The sequence below is a fragment of the Pongo abelii genome, chromosome 5, assembly GCF_028885655.2.
Source record: "Pongo abelii isolate AG06213 chromosome 5, NHGRI_mPonAbe1-v2.0_pri, whole genome shotgun sequence".
NCBI lineage: Eukaryota > Metazoa > Chordata > Mammalia > Primates > Hominidae > Pongo > Pongo abelii.
This window is the reverse complement of record NC_071990.2, coordinates 12,642,232-12,659,485: the sequence shown is the minus strand read 5'-3', so window position 1 is coordinate 12,659,485 and position 17,254 is coordinate 12,642,232. Positions and strand designations below refer to the sequence as shown.

The 17,254-nt window shown below is 41.0% G+C and overlaps 1 protein-coding gene across 1 annotated transcript in view; it reads right to left on the bottom strand.

The window, feature by feature from the left end:
• Nucleotides 1-14,333, bottom strand: part of PHACTR1 (phosphatase and actin regulator 1) — a 571,703-nt gene extending 557,370 nt beyond the window's left edge. Inside the window, exons 1-2 of the mRNA XM_054557205.2 lie at nt 14,268-14,333; nt 13,158-13,310 (exon numbers count right to left, since the gene is read on the bottom strand). Coding sequence (XP_054413180.1) covers nt 13,158-13,260 — 103 coding nt within the window. The 5' untranslated portion in view covers nt 13,261-13,310; nt 14,268-14,333. The remainder of the gene's footprint in view (nt 1-13,157; nt 13,311-14,267) is intronic.
• Nucleotides 14,334-17,254: the final 2,921 nt, after the last annotated feature.

The following is a 17,254-nucleotide window of genomic DNA, read 5'->3' as shown; positions in this document are numbered from 1 at the left end:
CAGTATAAGGGTTAGAGGCCCCATCATTCCATTTTGATAGTTTCCCAAATAAAAAAAAAAAAAGGTAAAACTTTCCTTTAAAAAGTTGAACCTGAGTATAATAACATAAAATGTCTCCATTGCCACATTTGTATCACACAACATTGAGACATTCTTCCTTTGAATGTGTGGCGACATGTGAGCATCTGTCCGTCCCCACATGCCTGTATGTGGATGTCTTTGCTAGTATTTCCATGGTGTCCAGAATAACATAGGACCACCAGTTGCAGTAGGAAGAATCCAAAAGCTCAAGATTATAATTCTGGCTCCATTACTAATAGCTGTGACCTTGGGAAGTCACTTGATTGTTAGAAATATAGATGGCTTCATCTGTAAAATGGGGTCAAAATCATGTGCCAAATAAATTTCCTTTTTATAGATAAAATGAGACAATAAATACAAAGCCCTTGGCACATGGTCTGAGTCTGCTTACTCTCATTTTCTTTTGCAATTTCAGTGTACATATCCAGATTATTAAGCTAGCATCAGATATAAGGCTAATGCAAAAATGTCTCTTGCAGTGTGATGTTTGGAATGTGGTTTTGCTTTTCAGAGACAAGAATTCAATTGGGCTAAGCCAAGTAGTTTCTTCTCTGCCTGTCACCTATCAAATTTAGTCACAAAACAGTGCATAATCAACTAAATGAAACAGAATATATTACTGCTTGGGTTTTAAAATGGTAATATGGCCGGGCATGGTGGCTCACACCTGTAATCCCAGCACTTTGGGAGGCCAAGGCGGGCAGATCACAAGGTCAGGAGTTCAAGACCAGCCTGGCCAACATGGTGAATCCCCATCTCTACTGAAAATACAAAAATTAGCCAGCCATGGTGGCGGGCACCTGTAATCCCAGCTACTTGGGAGGCTGAGGCAGGAGAATTGCTTGAACCCGAGAGGCAGAGATTGCAGTGAGACAATATTGTGCCACTGCACTCCAGCCTGGGCAACACAGCAAGACTCCATCTCAAATTAATTAATTAATTAATTAATTTTAAAAAGGTAATATTCTGCATAGTATTCCATGGTGTATACGCACCACAGCCATAAGAAAGAACAAGATCATGTCCTTTGCAAGGACATAGATGGAGCTAGAGGCCATTATCCTTACCAAACTAATGCAGCAACAAATACCGCATTTTATCACTTTTAAGTGGGAGCTAAATGATGAGAACACATGGACACATAAAGGGGAGCAACACACACTGGGGCCTATTGGAGGCTGGAGGGTGGGAGGACGGAGAGCGTCAGGAAAAATAACAAGTGGATACTTGGCTTAATACCTGGGTAATGAAATAATCTGTACAACAAACCCTCATGACACAAGTTTACCTATGTAACAAACCTGCACATGTATCCCTGAACTTAAAATAAATGTTTTTAAAAAGGAAGGTCTATTTTTAACCAGCTCTAGCTGAATTCCCTTTTTCCTCTTCCTTTACAGCATTTTGGAACAAGCTATAGTTATATACAATGATTGAGCTGCATTGAGTTTTTTTTTTTTTTTTAAATCGTGTGTGTTTTTTAATGACCTTATAAGTGTTAACTGAGAATTTTGCTTATTATAAAAATACAAGCCAGAATTTGCAATAATCTTAGTGAATTCAAACATTTGGCTCATATAAATATTTCAAATAGAGTATTAATTGTAAGTACTGGTGCTAGGAAGAAAATTTTGTATTTATAGAAGAAACTTTTCATTTAGAAAATATGTTTTTATAAACAATCTCCCAATCTTCTAAATAATGTGAAAGGAAAATAAAAGGCCCAGTAAAACCACATATTCAGAGGCCAATGTAAAACATGTTAGTGAAATTATTTTAGGAGTTGCCGAGGAATATAGAATATTTTGGATGGTTTTCCAAGATCTCCATACCAAGCTTTAGATCCACGGAACTTATTCCATACTGGTAATCTACGCTTGGCTATTCCATAGGATCTCCAAACTCAATATGCTTTAAATGGAATTTCTTTTTCCTACCTTCTTCTTGGTCATCCTCCTGCATTCTTCTCAGGGAAGGGCTGCATCATTCACCCAGCAGGCCCAAAGGTAACATCGGGATGTGGGGGGCATTCAAAGAACCTCTCTCTCACTTTCTGTCTACCTACTTTGTCACCACATAATCAGGAAAAAAATCTTCTTAATATCTCTAGAATCCTCTCCCCTTTTGAATTCTGTCAGTCAGTTCCCTCTTTAGGCTTTCTTCTTGTTTGAGTCACTGCAACAGCCTCCTTATGCCTCTCCTAGCCTCTGGTCTTCCTCCCCAGTGTGTCCTCTATATTAATGATCTCTATAAAAGCAGACCTGATAATATCTCCTCTGTATTCGCTGCTTTAGTGGATTCAGTATCAGCTTTGGGATTCCTTGGTCTGGCATGGAACAGCCTCACGTGCCATGACCCCTGCCTGCTGTTCTAGTCTTCTCTTATGCCATTCTCCACTTCTACAATATAACCTGTCAGCCTAGGCAGAGTCTAACACGTGCAGTTCCCCAGATGGATCACCCTCTTCCCATGCCTGTTCGTGCCTTATCACAGGCCACTTCACACAGCCCAGAGTATTCTTTTTTATCTTCCCTCAAATGCAAGCGAATTGTCATCTCACCTTGAAGCCAACTTAGAAACAAAGCTGCATCGGTGATAAACTATAGAGTTTGCTCTGATTTCAGAGAAAATCAATCAGTTTAGCTAATGTTACCCAGAGGCAGAATGATACAGAGGATACTTTTGAAATTTGTTAGTAATTTTATTTTAAAATCAAAGTTGTGCTGCTTGTTCTTGTTCTTGTGTTTTAAGGCTGTTTCGTGTCTCCAAAGGGCTTAGAAATTTGAATCGGAAAGAAATGGCATCAGAGAAAAGAAGTGATGGGGCGGGTGGGGGTCTCTCTTGGCAAGCAGAAGCCCTGCCTATTTCCTCTGAGGCTTGACAAAACTAAAGCATAATTAACATAAGAGCAGACATTTATTAAACATGTATCAGGTGCTTGGCGTCTTGCTTCGTGCTTTATATTTGTCTGTTTCTAAACTTTAGTCATTCCTATATGACTTTTTATGTATTTTGCTGTAGCTGAGTGCCATCTAGCCTATTATTTACTTAATATTACTACTTAAATGGACTTAATCAGCCTATTTTTCTTGTACTGCTTGCTCTAAGCAGTGGTCTGTAAGTGTGCAGTGCTGGCTATATATTCTTATATTTTAATTAGTTTTTCTATTTATGTTTTTCTAAAACACCATAAAATAAATACATGATTATTATGAAAGAGTTACGTATTACCTGAAAATTATATATCGTACCACAGTTTGTGAAACTATGGTTCATTTAATCCTCAAAATAACCTGTCGGGTTAAGAATTCTTATTACTGTCATTTGCATTCAAAAGGGAAAGGTGAGGCAGAGAGAGATTAAATAACTTGCCTAAAGTCACAAGCTAGGAAGTGAAAATCATCCTTTGAACTCAGAGCTGTGCAATTCTAAAGCTCAAGTCCTAAACACTATGATATTTTTAAGCTAATATGGGAAACTATCTTATTCATACCCCCAGTTTTATAAATATAAATATAAATATAACCTTGTAAAATTCCAAAGGTATGTGAAAGAAATTAAAAGTAAATACAAAAAAATTAAATAGTTGTGTAGGGTTGATTTTATTCTTCTTGATTTTTTTAAAGACAGAATCTCGCTCCATTGCCCAGGCTGGTACAGTGGCGTGATCACAGCTCACTACAACCCGGAAGTCCAGGGTTCAAGCAATCCGCCCGCCTCAGCCTCCTGAGTAGCTGAGACTACAGGTGTCCACTACCATGCCTAGCTAATTAAAAAAATATATATTTTTTGTAGAGATGGCATCTTGTTATTTTGCCCAGGCTAGTCTCTAACTCCTGTCCTCAAACCATCCACCAGCCTCGGCCTCCCAAAGTGCTGGAATTACAGGTGTGAGCCACTGTGCCTGGCCCTCTCCCTTTTTTCCCCCTTTTGGCCAAAGGCATTAACACTCCCCTTGCTTTGCTTTTATGATTGAAAAAGGATATATAGATCTTGAAGATAACTTTGTTGAGTCCTAGTATTTCAGAAGTCCAATTTAAGACAAATATTCATTCCGTGGTTTTGCATAAGTGTGTATGTCCAACTGCTTACTGAGAAATTCTTAAAAATATTAAAAATGATGTTGGCATGGGCTGATTTTGAAGTGTTAGGCTCCCTATCCTTTCTTCTGCTAGCACAGGCATAAAGGATGGTACCAACATTTTTGAGAAAACAGATTTGTTTGGGCAAATGAGGAGTGAGAATGATTTCCCCAGCACCTGGTGAATTGTTTATGCTAACTGGGTCATGGCTGGCACTGGGTGAGTGTGGGCTGCCTCTCATGTGTGGTATGTGACAGCAGGAATGATTAATTGATTGAAATTAGTTCATTGTATTTTCACATCATTTTCTTCTTCTCTGGCTCTCATTCTCTCATTTTCTCTCCCTCTTCCTCTCATCCCCATGCCCTACTTTATGTATGAGTCCTGGATCACAATACATGGCAAAGCAGATCCTTGCTGGGGGCAAAGGCACTAAGAGCATCGAAAGGCTGTGTACAGTTAAACTGTGAGCACCAAGAATGAGACTTTGCGTACAGAGAATTGTCCTGTTCCCAGGGCACACTGCAGAACAGGAGGGTTGGATTCAATGGTCATCTATGTATCTGTTGGAGTTGACAGGTTGGCTAGCTCCACGATATTTTTTCTCTTGATCTGCCTTCACTGTCTTTTTCACACATCATGTTCCCTGTATTAAACACAGGTTTGGAAAGCCTGGGTGTGAGCAATTAGAGGTCTGAAATGGAATGAGTGGGCAGTTAGGAGGGTAGGCTTGGTAGTTAGTTTGTCAGTTGTGTGTGAAGTGCCATATACTGCTTCCTGACTAGAGTGATGGAGAAAAACAACAACAACAAATAAAAACAAAAACAAAATAAAACAACAAGTATTTGTTGAGGGTGATGGCTCAAGCACCAAGACTGGAAACAAAAAAAAATAAATTCTCATCTGAAGCACTTCTCAGAGACAAAGGTCCGGAAAACAGTATGATTACATATCAACTATTTGGATAGCAAACCAACAAAAATATAGGATATTACCTAGCAGGACTCTGAGGGGCAGGTGGGAGGACATTAGAAGGGAGAATGGAAAAAGTTATAACCTAGTTGTTTAATCGTGTCCAGATGAGGATTGGGTTGACTTGCAAGCACTGTTCCTGCCCCAGACCTTCTGAGGCAAATCAGACCTGTAGGTCCAGATATGAGCCATATGTAAGGTCATGACATGAAGGGCTCAGGAGACAGGCATGGAGGAAGAAGACAACCTGACTTCCACTATGCAAGACTCCTAAAACACCATGGCCAGGCTTCCAGTGAGTGGTTCTCAACGTGTGTGTTTCCAGTGTGTGGTTTAGGTGGGTGTCTACACCCGCCTTCCTTCGAGTCTGGTTAGAAGCATGAGTGGGATGGTAACTAGTTTGAGGATTAATCAGCCAAAAAGTATAAAAACAGGACAGTAAACATCTAAGAAGGAAGGGAAAAGGGGATCTCAAGGTGCAGCTCAGAGCTGGCTTTCTGGACATGTTCAGAGCAGCTTTTAAACTCAACTCAATTAAGCTCACCGCAGTAAGAGTTGGGTGTTTGCCTATTCCATAATTCTGCTTTTAGGCAGAATGAAAACTCCATCGTCCCAGACTATTCTATATCAAAAAGCCCTTTTCAGAAGAATACTACTCAGGGATCCCTGGAAGTCTGTTTTAAAAGATTGATTTTTTTCAATAATAGACCTAAATTTCCCTGCTGTATATTCTTACTTTTGTTTAATTTCTTCTGTCTTATACGAGATGCAGCAGAGTTGATGACTTGCTTCCATTGCCTATATCTCTATGTATTTGAGTATTATTTTTGCATGTCCTTCCCTTCAGTCTTATGCAGGCTCCATTTTCAACTAAAGATTTTAATTCTTTAAAAGTGTTAGGAGGTTCTATTTTCTAAATCTTGAATAATCACACCCTTTCCTGGAGTCTAAAATGTATCTTTATACTATGTACCCATAAAAATGTTAAAAAATAACAATTTTTTAAAAAATTCTTTTTATAGTGTAGATTTAAGCGTTCTCACCCCATCACTTCAATAGAGACATTTAATAAATGTTAATGCTTCTACTGTATAAGAAGGATGATATTAAGCACCAAGAAGATGCTATTTAAGGAGATCACTGTGATTGAGGTAAGTCACAGACACTTAAGTAATCATAAAACAAGAATATCAATAACTAATCAATAACAATAGGCAAGGTACTAGACACTTTATAGGCATACCTCACTTAATTCCCAAAGTCTCCTACAGATTCAGAGCTAGCATTATATCTATTTTGATGAGGAATCTGAGGTTTAAAGAAGTAAAGCCATTTATATGAGCTCATGTATCTAGCAGGTGGTGGAGGCAGAATCATAGATGATGGCAATGGCTGTAGTGTAGGCGTGAACAGCTGTAGTATAGACAATGGGAGGAAGGCCTGGGAAAGTTAAGCAAAGCTTCACAGGGGAGGTGACAATGGGGCTGGGTCTCTCTGTAAGCACAGCAAAGGAAATAGTATGAGCACGTTCTGTGTTTGTTACTACTGTTCCTGATTTTGAACTAATGGAGTGCTACCAAATGTCTTTGTCTCTTGGGGCCATGTTTGAAGTCCTAGAGGTTTAGAGTAAGGTTTAGAGTATATTTAACTCAAAGCTAAAGACTCAAAAGTCAGCTGTTCTGACCGATTTCACAGAGTGGGCAAAGAGTGGAAGTGGGTGGAGGTGAGAGGGGAGAAGGGGGTTTGGATGAATTCCTCTCTATTTCCAAAAACAACTTAAAGGGACTCTTAGCTGCTCACTGTGGCATTCATCAGTTGTCAAAACTGGCATTTCCCTTTGTTGAACAAGACAATGTAGATGACAGAAAAGGTGCATTATGACAAGTAACAGTGACGACTGCGCCTGGTTCTAATGCCGAGTGTTATTTTAAATGACAAAAGAGGGGAAATGATTAGCAGGAGTCACTAGGATTGCCGAGTGACTTTTGTCATTTGTATGCCTTTTAATGTATTTTCCCTTTAGAAGGTAATTTAAATGTCCAAGGATATTGATGGTTTTTGAGAAAAGAAACCTCACACAGTGGACAGGGCGTGGATGTGGTAAAATGAGATCTGATTCTGTCTCTGCTGTCTTCTTTTAAGCTGTGTGATTTGAGTTCCCAGCAGAATGACTCTGAGCCACAGCTTGACCATCCCTGGAAGTGTGGTTTGGTCAGGGAAGTTACCTTCGCTGATCTGCGGGGTTGATTTGATCAGTCTAACTAGATGAGAGGTTGCCTCTGCCTGGCAAGCAGCATGAGATAGCTTAAACAAAATAGCTTGGGCTTTGGAGACGGATATATTTGAATGAAAACTCTGACTCTGCTGTTGTCTGAATGTACAGCCCTTTCAAGATACTTCACCTCATCAGTCTTCAGTTTTCTAGTCTGCAACATGAGCATAGGATTCCTGCTTCCCAAAGTTCCTTTGAGGATTAACAGATACAATGAATATACAAGGGGAAGCCCTTGATACATAGTCCTTTTTATTTTTATTTTTATTTATTTATTTATTTATTTTTTGAGATGGAGTCTCGCTCTGTCACCCAGGCTGGAGTGCAATGGTGCGATCTTGGTTCACTGCAACCTCCACCTCCTGGGTCCAAGTGATTCTCCTGCCTCAGTCTCCTGAGTAGCTGGGATTACAGGTACCCACCACCATGCCCAGCTAACTTTCGTATTTTTAGTAGGAACAGGTTTCACCATGTTGGCTAGACTGGTCTCAAACTCCTGATCTCAGGCGATCCGCCTGCCTTGGCCTCCCAAAGTGCTGGGATTACAGGCGTGAGCCACTGCGCCAGCCCATAGTCCTTTTTAAAAGTCCATTTGCATCTTCCCCATGGTTCAAATTCATTTAAAGGGGAAGACCTAGATAGAGAAAGTTATTCGGGGAAGAATAGCTGCATGATGCTAAAACCTTTTACTATGAAACAAAGGTCAGTAGTTCTGAGCCCTGGCTCCATATTTGAATCTTGTGGGGGCAATTTAAAATATTACCATGTGTGGGGCTTATCCCCAGAGATTCTGATTTAATTGGTCCATAGTGGACTCTAGCATTTAGATGGTGAAAGCTCCCAGGTGTGGCCTATAATCCTGGCATTTTGGGAGGCTGAGGTAGGAGGACTGCTTGAGGCCAGGAGTTTAAGACCAGCCTGGGAAACATAGCAAGATTCTGTCTGTAAAACTTAAGAAATCAGCCAGACATGGTGGCATGTGCCTACAGGTACTTGGGAGAATAAGGCTGGGGGATTGCTTGAGCCCAGGATTTGAGGCTGCAGTGAGCTATGATCCTGTCACTGTACTTTAGCTGAGATGACAGAGCCAGATCCCCTCTCTCTCAAAAAAAAAAAAAAGACCAAAACAAGTATTCCAGGTGGTGTTTGTAACGTGCACTAAATTCAATTGTTGCTTCTCAAACTTTAATATAAATTACCTGGAGATTTTGTTAAAATGCAAATTCTGATTCTCTAGGTCAAGTGCGGGGCCTGAGATTCTACATTCCTAACAAGCCCCAGATGAATGAAGCTGGTGCTGTCAGTCTGGGATCACACTCTGGGTAGCAAGTGACTGATGATCCATAACGGTGGTTCTCAAGCTCCAGTATTCATCATAAAAACCCATGGGCTAGTTGAAAAAATAGCACTGGAGCCTGGGGCTGGCCCTCCCAGGGTCTGTTTCTCTTGGTTTAGGAAGAGACCTAAGACAGTCCCTGGTCTATAATGTCCATTTTAACCTAAACATCTCATGATATTAATTTTGTGATTTTATAATATGTCTTCTCTTCAAATTCAATTGTTCACTACAAAATTACAGAGTCTGAAGTGGAGTGTGTGGGGTAGCATTGTCAGAAACCTGAAACACAGATGAGCTCAAATTATGTGATGCCAAGACATGTTGATATTTGAAGCCATGTGTATCTCTAACCTCTGGAGTTCTCTTTTTCAGTTAAAGGGGACTTTTGCAGAACTCCCTTCATGCTAGGATTTACCATTGGCAAACGACTCACTAGTTAATCAAGAGAGCCTCCTTCACTGACAGGAGGCAAACAGGAGGACCCTGTATGTTTTCTGCTCTCTGCAACATATCATACCTTCTAAAGCAGAATCATGAGAGAGGCAGCTGATCTCCCCCACCTTGAGGTCCAACCAGGGGAAAATGGAGGTGGGAGAAGATAACAGGTTCTTTATTCAGAAGTATAGATCAGGCACCTTTGAAAATCTCAGGGACTTCCAAAAGAATTAGTCTCATGATAAATTGCCTTTTTCCTTCTTTTTCTTCTCACTTTCCTGGATTCCTCTTGCTTTAACTAGCTAAAACATTCTCTATTCAAGGGAAGGCTATTGCCACTTTCCAAGAAAAATCTAAAAAAACAACTTTGTGGGAATCAAAAACATAATTCTGGCATTGTTGCTTCAGATAAATATTTTGCACATGACTAATACAGAAGGTGTTATCTTCCTGGAACTTTATGAGTTTGTAAATAAATTGATTTGAGGCTGTCATGTGGGAAATGAGAGAGGGGAACTCAGATTTTCTTGCTTTCCCCTTTAGAAACATTTACATCTGTAAGAACACTTGATCAATCTATAGAAATATCTGCATGACAGTGAGAATAGACTACTCAAAAATGCAATAATCACACAACAGTTTAGCCAACCAAGCCTTAGGTCACCCAAGTTTTAGATACTTAACCCCATACTGTACTTTCAAGTTGGCCTTCTTTTTAGAAGTTATCAAATTGGGGCTACTCGGCCTTACTAATATCCTCTGCACTGGCTGGACTGGCTGAATAGAGAACTGCCATGTGGTGGAGTGATTCAGCAATAGCATGAGACCCTAATTGTGTCAAATGTGTTTCTCAAGAGCTGGCCACCAACTTGCCCTCCTTCACTGGTCCTCGGAGCCTTGCCGTTGGTTAGATAGAAGCTTGAGTCAGGCCAATGTGTGCATCTGGTTTGGATGGGAAGGGTGCCGGCCATGGTACTCAGGCCTTCACCCATTCTCTGTTCCTTTATTAGGCCTAAGGGGTGCTGGTTGTCCAGGGCAGACTGTGGGGTCTGTGCAAAAGGGAGGGAGGCTACAGTGGAGGAACCCATGCAATGCAGTGCCAAGCCCCAAGTAATGGTAAAAGCAGAACTTGAGAAAGGAGCCTTCCAAGGTGATAGGTCCTGTGTGCTGGGGATCTAGGGAAGGTGTTGGAGGGAGAGGGACTGTCATCTTTAAAGTGAAATGAAGGACAAGACAGATGGGGAGCAGCAAGATGAGCTATTTTTCAGTTTTGCCCTGAGTTGGGTTTTGACAGGACAAGAAATGAATCACTGCATTTTAAAATGAATTTAAAATTTCTATTTTTTTTTGTTGTTGCTAGAAATAGGTTTAACTTTTTATCAGGCCACATTTCTTGTTTGCAAGGCAGTGGCTTCATTGTGAAGTTTTTTTTTTTTTTTTTTACAGAATCTCACTCTGTCACCCAGGCTGGAGTGCAGTGGTGCCACCCACACTCACTGCAACCTCCGCCTCCCTGGTTCAAGCGATTCTCCTACCTTAGCTTCCCGAGTAGCTGGGATTACAGGCATGCCACTGCGCCTGGCTAATTTTTGTATTTTTAGTAGAGACAGGGTTTCAACATGTTGGTCAGGCTGGTCTCGAACTCCTGACCTCCAGTGATCCACCCGCCTTGGCTTCCCAAAGTGTTGAGATTACAGGTGTGAGCCACTGTGCCCGGCCCATTATGAAGTTTTAAACAAAAGAGGATGGCCTTTTGCCTGGGATTTTTACTTTATTGATTTGCTCGTGTGTAGCATTTCTTATGTGGCAGACACTGTTTTGATCACTTTAAAATCTTACCTCATTAATGCTCTTAACAACCTATGAATTAGGAACTATTACTGTTTTCATTTTGCAGAGGAGCCTGCAACCACTATGTCATCCTGCCTCTAGTGTTGAGGACAATGTTCCTGTTCTGAGGTGGAAGAGGAGAAAACGGGATTAGGTGGACTGGTTCGTAAATGCTGTCCCTAGACTGATGAACTGGCTAGGTAGCCATCCCTGGAGCTCTTGCTTAAAATGCAAATTCGCAGGCCTTACACCCAGATATCTGATTCAGGAAGACTGGGGGTTTTGAAACACTGACATAGACAATGTGTGCGGGAACCCCCGCCCCTCCTGCAAATCCAGGAATCCTTGATTGAAACATCATCTGATTACTCTAATATGAACATGACTCCAGGGAGCAACAGTAGCTTATGCTGCCACCTCCCATGCATCTTCTAGTCCTTCCAGCTCCGGTGTCTAAACCACAGTCACTGATGGTGACAATTCTGACCACTCCACCCCCAGCTCCATCTGCTGAAAACCAGAAGGCTGCCTTGAGTCCTCCGAGCCTCCCACACCCTGCCTGCTTTCCTTCCGTAAGAGCTTGGAGCCCACGGTCTTCTTAAAGGCTTAAACCATCCCCACAGCAATACAAAGTGGGCATCTTTATTCTCTATAATTAACTGCTGCCCCCCTTTCTGTTTTGCCAACAGCTATGCCGTTCAGCGGGATGACCCCGCTACAGAGCATTATTGTCTCATTCCAGTCGAATGGACCAATGATGTAGCAATGTGTGACCTTGAGACTGGAGAAAGGATTGAGCCTAACTTCATCCCCCACCCCCTTCCAGCCTCCATTCTACCTGTACTTCCAGCATTTTCTTACTTGCAGACCCGGAAGAGGTTGGAGGTCCTGGCCAGTCTCTCACTCTTTTCCTTCTTCACTCACATTTTTATGTCTCTTTAAGTGGCTGAGAACAGCCATGTTGACTCCATACACCCAGAAGGTTGAGGAGAGTTTGCTATTACATCACTTTTGCTAATTTCAGCTCTGCTGATGAGCACCCAGACCTCAGCAAATCAACCAGACCATTTCCAACCCCTCTTGACTTTAAGAAGACTGGGTCATGCTCTAGGAAATGAAAGCAGAGAAGGAGACGGCTTGCAAGCCCCGTGAGGTTACCACGATAAGTTGGCTTGAGAGGGAGGTAAAAGCAATTCAGAGGACCACTTGGGAAAGCCCAGACGGGATATTATCAGTGGCCTGTGTGAAGTTCCCGTCACCATCTAAAGTGAAAGATGCCAGAATTATAAAAACTGACTGCATTCTCTTCTCAGCTCTGCTTTGTGACTTCTAAGAATTCAACTGCTTTTCTATTTTAAAATAGGGACATTGTCCTCCTCCTCAATGCATCACCTGTATCATTTGGGACATGCCCATCATCAAGTTGCTTTGACAGAACACCTTAAACATTTCATGGAAAACAGAAAATATGTGGAAAAAAAAATCTCCTCCTTGTCACAAGATCCCATATAACACTCCAGCTTCTTCTTTAATGTGGTGGAAAAACATTCTAAATACTCCAACAGAAGGGCAAGAAAACTGGAATCTAACTGACCATCTTGAAACATGTAATAAAAACAGACACATCAGCCACACTTCCCAACAGGCTTGCTCCCTGAATGTACACTAGTAATTATCTGAGGCAGTAACTGAATTCAGCTAAAATAGAGAAGGCAGCTACAGAGAAGCTCAGTGCTTCTCTCAGGAGCCCCTAAGCCTGCTGAATTCCAGTCCACTGGGTCATGATGCCCTAAGATTTCAAGTGCAGTGGCTGCAAACTGGAAATTCTCCAAGGGGAAGAGCATTCTTGATTCTTTTTGGACGTAAGTGTTGGATACAAGGCAGTAAGAAATCATTTCTAACATAGCTTTCTGAGGGGCACTTGCACCAAAAGTTGGGCATTTTTTTAACCACATCCAAGAAGTGTGGATTTATTTATTCTGTTATATACCTGCCTCAGTTCCAGCAGCAGTTTGGTAGAGGTTATCAACTTAGAAATACCGGTTATTAAACTTTCAGAGCAAAGCTTTAACAGCTACAGCCTGCATGGCTGTTCATATAAAACCGACGTGCAAATAAGAGGAATTTCTTTTTCTTATTTTATTACCTTGAGCTCCTTGACTGTAGAAGAATCTTTGAGCTGACTCAACATCCAGGAGTCTATGAGCAGACTCTACATCCAGAAAATAATCCATTTTGGGATAATCCATCCTTGATGTTCCAAACACAGAGTTTTGAGAGAAAATGTTCACTGGAACACCTATAAAGAGGAAAAAAAATCCACAATATTTTAGATGTCAAGTATAAAGTGTATATATAGATGTACTTTAAAATGTTTGAATAAGAATATCCCATTATAATATTCTACTACTGGATTGACATTTCCAATTCTAAAGCCACCCCTCAGCATAGCTCTCCCACCATATGAGAAAATGCAGCATTTAGCCAACGTTCATTAAAAGTAATATATTCTACCCAGGAAAAACAGATGATCTGATCTAAAGAGAGATAACATACCAGCCTTTCCTTGCTTTATATTCTCTGGAACATATACTGTTAAATTCACATGCTATCAGTTTTCAGAAGGTCTATTTGATAAATAGCATCATTAAGTGTCAGCCGTTGTGTGTATTGATCCTCCGCTGATCCTGGGACTTTCGGATTTCCCTGGAGCAGGGAAGATTGCCTGGGAATCGGAGCCTCCACTCATAGATGCCTTGCTTTTATGACACACACTGACATATTTGCTGTACAAATGCTTTAAATTCCTTCATTCCCGGCGATTCCCTTCAGCACATTTTATAAAGTGCTAGAGGATCGTCACCTGCCTGTGCCTGGCAGGGGCTGATTTTTGAGAAACAATTGTGGTTGGTAGAGCAGCAACAATGATTGCAGCATTGCAATGATCCCTATGATATTATCATACACTAGCCTGTCACAAAGCTAATATACTTCCCCAGAAAACATTCAGCCTGTTGGGTTCTTTTTTCAAGCCTATGTAGCCTTTCCCTGATACTTGCACAAATGAATTATCTCTATTTCTGCAGAATATTTTTTTGGAAAGAATTAACAAGACAAAGTCATTAAAACCAAGCTGGGAAGGCTAATCCAATTGGTTTCTCTTTCTAACAGTATGTATTTTAATTTAAGAAACCAAGTCCGGTAAGACAAAACTTTTAAAAATACCCAAAGGTACCCCAATAGCAAATATACTTACTGCAAAAAATAAAAATCAAAGGCTATCTGTCAGCGGTAAAACAAGAGCTGTTCCAGCCAGAGTGTCTTTGATCTTGCTAAATATTCCCGGTGAAAGTGAACGATTTTGATTGTTTGATTAGAACAGTGATGAATAATGCATACAGTCCACTGGACTTCCTTTATCAGATAAAATGGCCAGAGCACGTTACCTTAGCAACGGAAGGTGACGCCAGCCTCAGCCTCTGCACCCTCCCCTGCGAAGGAAGAAAATTACCAGTTTCCCGTGTAAAACTTTGGCAGAAAATCATCAAATCCACATGCATACATCATGCAGGGCTATTCCCCAGCCCCCTATCTCTTAGGCAGAGAAGTGTCATAGTCATTAAAAAAAAAACAAAACAGATTTATGTCTTCATTGTTTATTTTCATAATCCCAAATATTAGTTTGATTTGCAGCTACAAAAGAATAGAATATGAAATGATTAAAAATTTAATATATAGAAAAGTTGTCTAGAAATTTTTGTGGGGGCACCAGTTATTACCCTAATGCTGGCCTAAGAGTGGCAGGGAATGGGGGAGTTTAGGGAAAGGCCATTTTAGCTTAGCATATGTTAGACATTCCCCTGTCTAACATATTTTATACACATAATATTATACACATAATATTCTGTGTATAATTAATACACAGAAGAGCCACCGGCATCTAGGCTGAAAATAACTCTTCCCTTCTGCAAATCAGTCACTGGAAGAAGCTTAAAAAGCTGTCTGAAATTTCCCAGATTCTGAAAGATGCATTATAGCATAGATTTTGTGGGAGATCCACCCCCCACCCCCAACAACCCCCATCCCCGGCGGCAAAGGAAAATTAGCCAAAAAGATATTTGAAAGGAAGAGTCTGGAAGTTAGCGGATACTCACCGGCACTTGTTGACCCCTTTCAACAGGACACGGTAGAGTACAAAACAAAGCAGTGCGACGCTTCTGAGCCCACAAGCCCAAATGAACAGCTTCTAATTTTCCCTTCAATCTTGCATCAAGAACACTGAGCAGAGGGAAGTGATGGATTTGCCCATTTATACTGTGATGAAATGCAACCCTTAAGAAGAGATCTGAGTGGAGCTGCTCTTTAGAACACATTAGACTGCTAATTTAAGAAAATTGAAAGGTTTTGTTTTACTGTCTTTTATGTGTTCTTCTCTGCCACCCCCTCAATTTAATTTGCATTTAAAATTATTCTCTTGTCTCCTCGGCTCTCCAAGGTGTGGAATACTTTCTAATCACGAAGGCTGCTCCAGTAGGGTTTGGTGCAACACCACTTTTATTCTGAGCTGCAAAACAAGGCAGGTAGTCATAATTGTGAGCTGTTTTCTGGAGTGAAATACAGAGGGCACGTTTGATGTCACCCCTTTCCTCTTGCCTGGCTTTCTTCCTTTCCTTGCTTCTGATTGCCTGGTCAAATATCCAGCGCAGATCATGCCAGTCTGCCTAAATGCATTTCTCTCTGTCTGAATGTAACAAAATAATCCCAACAACAAAAATAAACTTTGGCTAGTATCTCAAGTTATTCTGGTTTAATATCCTTCCTACCAAACCTCAGTAATGACTTTTAGGCACAATACTTTGAGATCTTCATGCAGGGCATAGTGATAGCCAAATGCAAACCCTACTGTGGGTTTTCCACAACCTCTTGCACCCTTTGTTGACCAAGCAGAATTGCTCATTAGTATGGTGTGGTGTGCAGTGGGTCAGCTTGTTAAGAAAAGAGCATTTACATTTGAGAAGCCTCGGAAGGAAGACCATCAACACCACCCCTGACCCCCGACTCCCTATACACAGCTCGGCTGGCTGCCCTTGAAACAAACCTGAAAATCCTCTGCTGTTTGTTTTGTGGGGTCTCCCTCTCCCATCCGATCAGAACAAATCAGACACCAAGCTGGTGCTGCAGACAATTAAGCCTCATGAAAAAGGACGCTGAAACTACCAATCACATGCCCTTGTAGGAAAGTCAACTATGGACTCTGAATTCTCAAAGCTTTGCTCCAACCCAAGGACTGACTTCTTTAAGGTTACTTTTCTATTCAGCACCCACTGGAGACATGCTGAACACTTGACATTTATAAGAGGAGAAAACTGTCTTCTGGTTCCTTTTACTTACTGTGAGTTGTGGGCGACAGGTTCTGAACTCGTTATTGTAATTCTACTGAAATTGTAATGACTCATAGGTGAGAGAAAGAGAGAGACAGAGAGAGAGAGAGTATAAGTCTATGCTGCTGACCAAACCTTTAGGTGAGTGCAAATGAATGTGTGATTGAAGAAAGAGATGCTAAACTGCAAATGTGAAAAATAGAGTTGATTCCCAGGGGGCAGGTGGTGGATTTGGAAGTCAGTCATTTCTGGAGAGTTGACCAAGAAAGGGAAATTTAAAATACTTTACAAAGTGAACAAATAATATGAAAGGGTCATAATTTAAGAAAATTCAGGAGGGAAAATTTCAACTTAAAGAAATGTATTTGGGGCTGGGTGCAGAGGCTCATGTCTGTAATCCCAGCACTATGGGAGGTCAAGGTGGGTGGATCACCTGAGGTTAGGAGTTCAAGACCAGCCTGGCCAACATGGTGAAACCCCATCTCTACTAAAAATACAAAAAGTTAGCCAGGCGTGGTGGTGGGCACCTGTAATTCCAGCTACTTGGGAGGCTGAGCAGGAGAATTGCTTGAACCTGGGAGGTGGAGGTTGTGGTGAGCTGAGATCATGCCTGGGTGACAGAGCAAGACTCTATCTCAAAAAAAAAAAAAAAAAAAAAGAAAGAAAGAAAGAAAAAGAAACATATTTGGGAAGGTGATGATTATTCATTTGCCAACAGGGACTTACTTTTACTAAATAATTATCACTGTGTTCTGTAGCATCATATGACCAACTTCTGAAATAGATTTTCAAAAAATGATCTCACTCTCTGGGGAATATAGCTATAGATTACATATAAGTGTGTGTGTGTGTTCGAAAATTA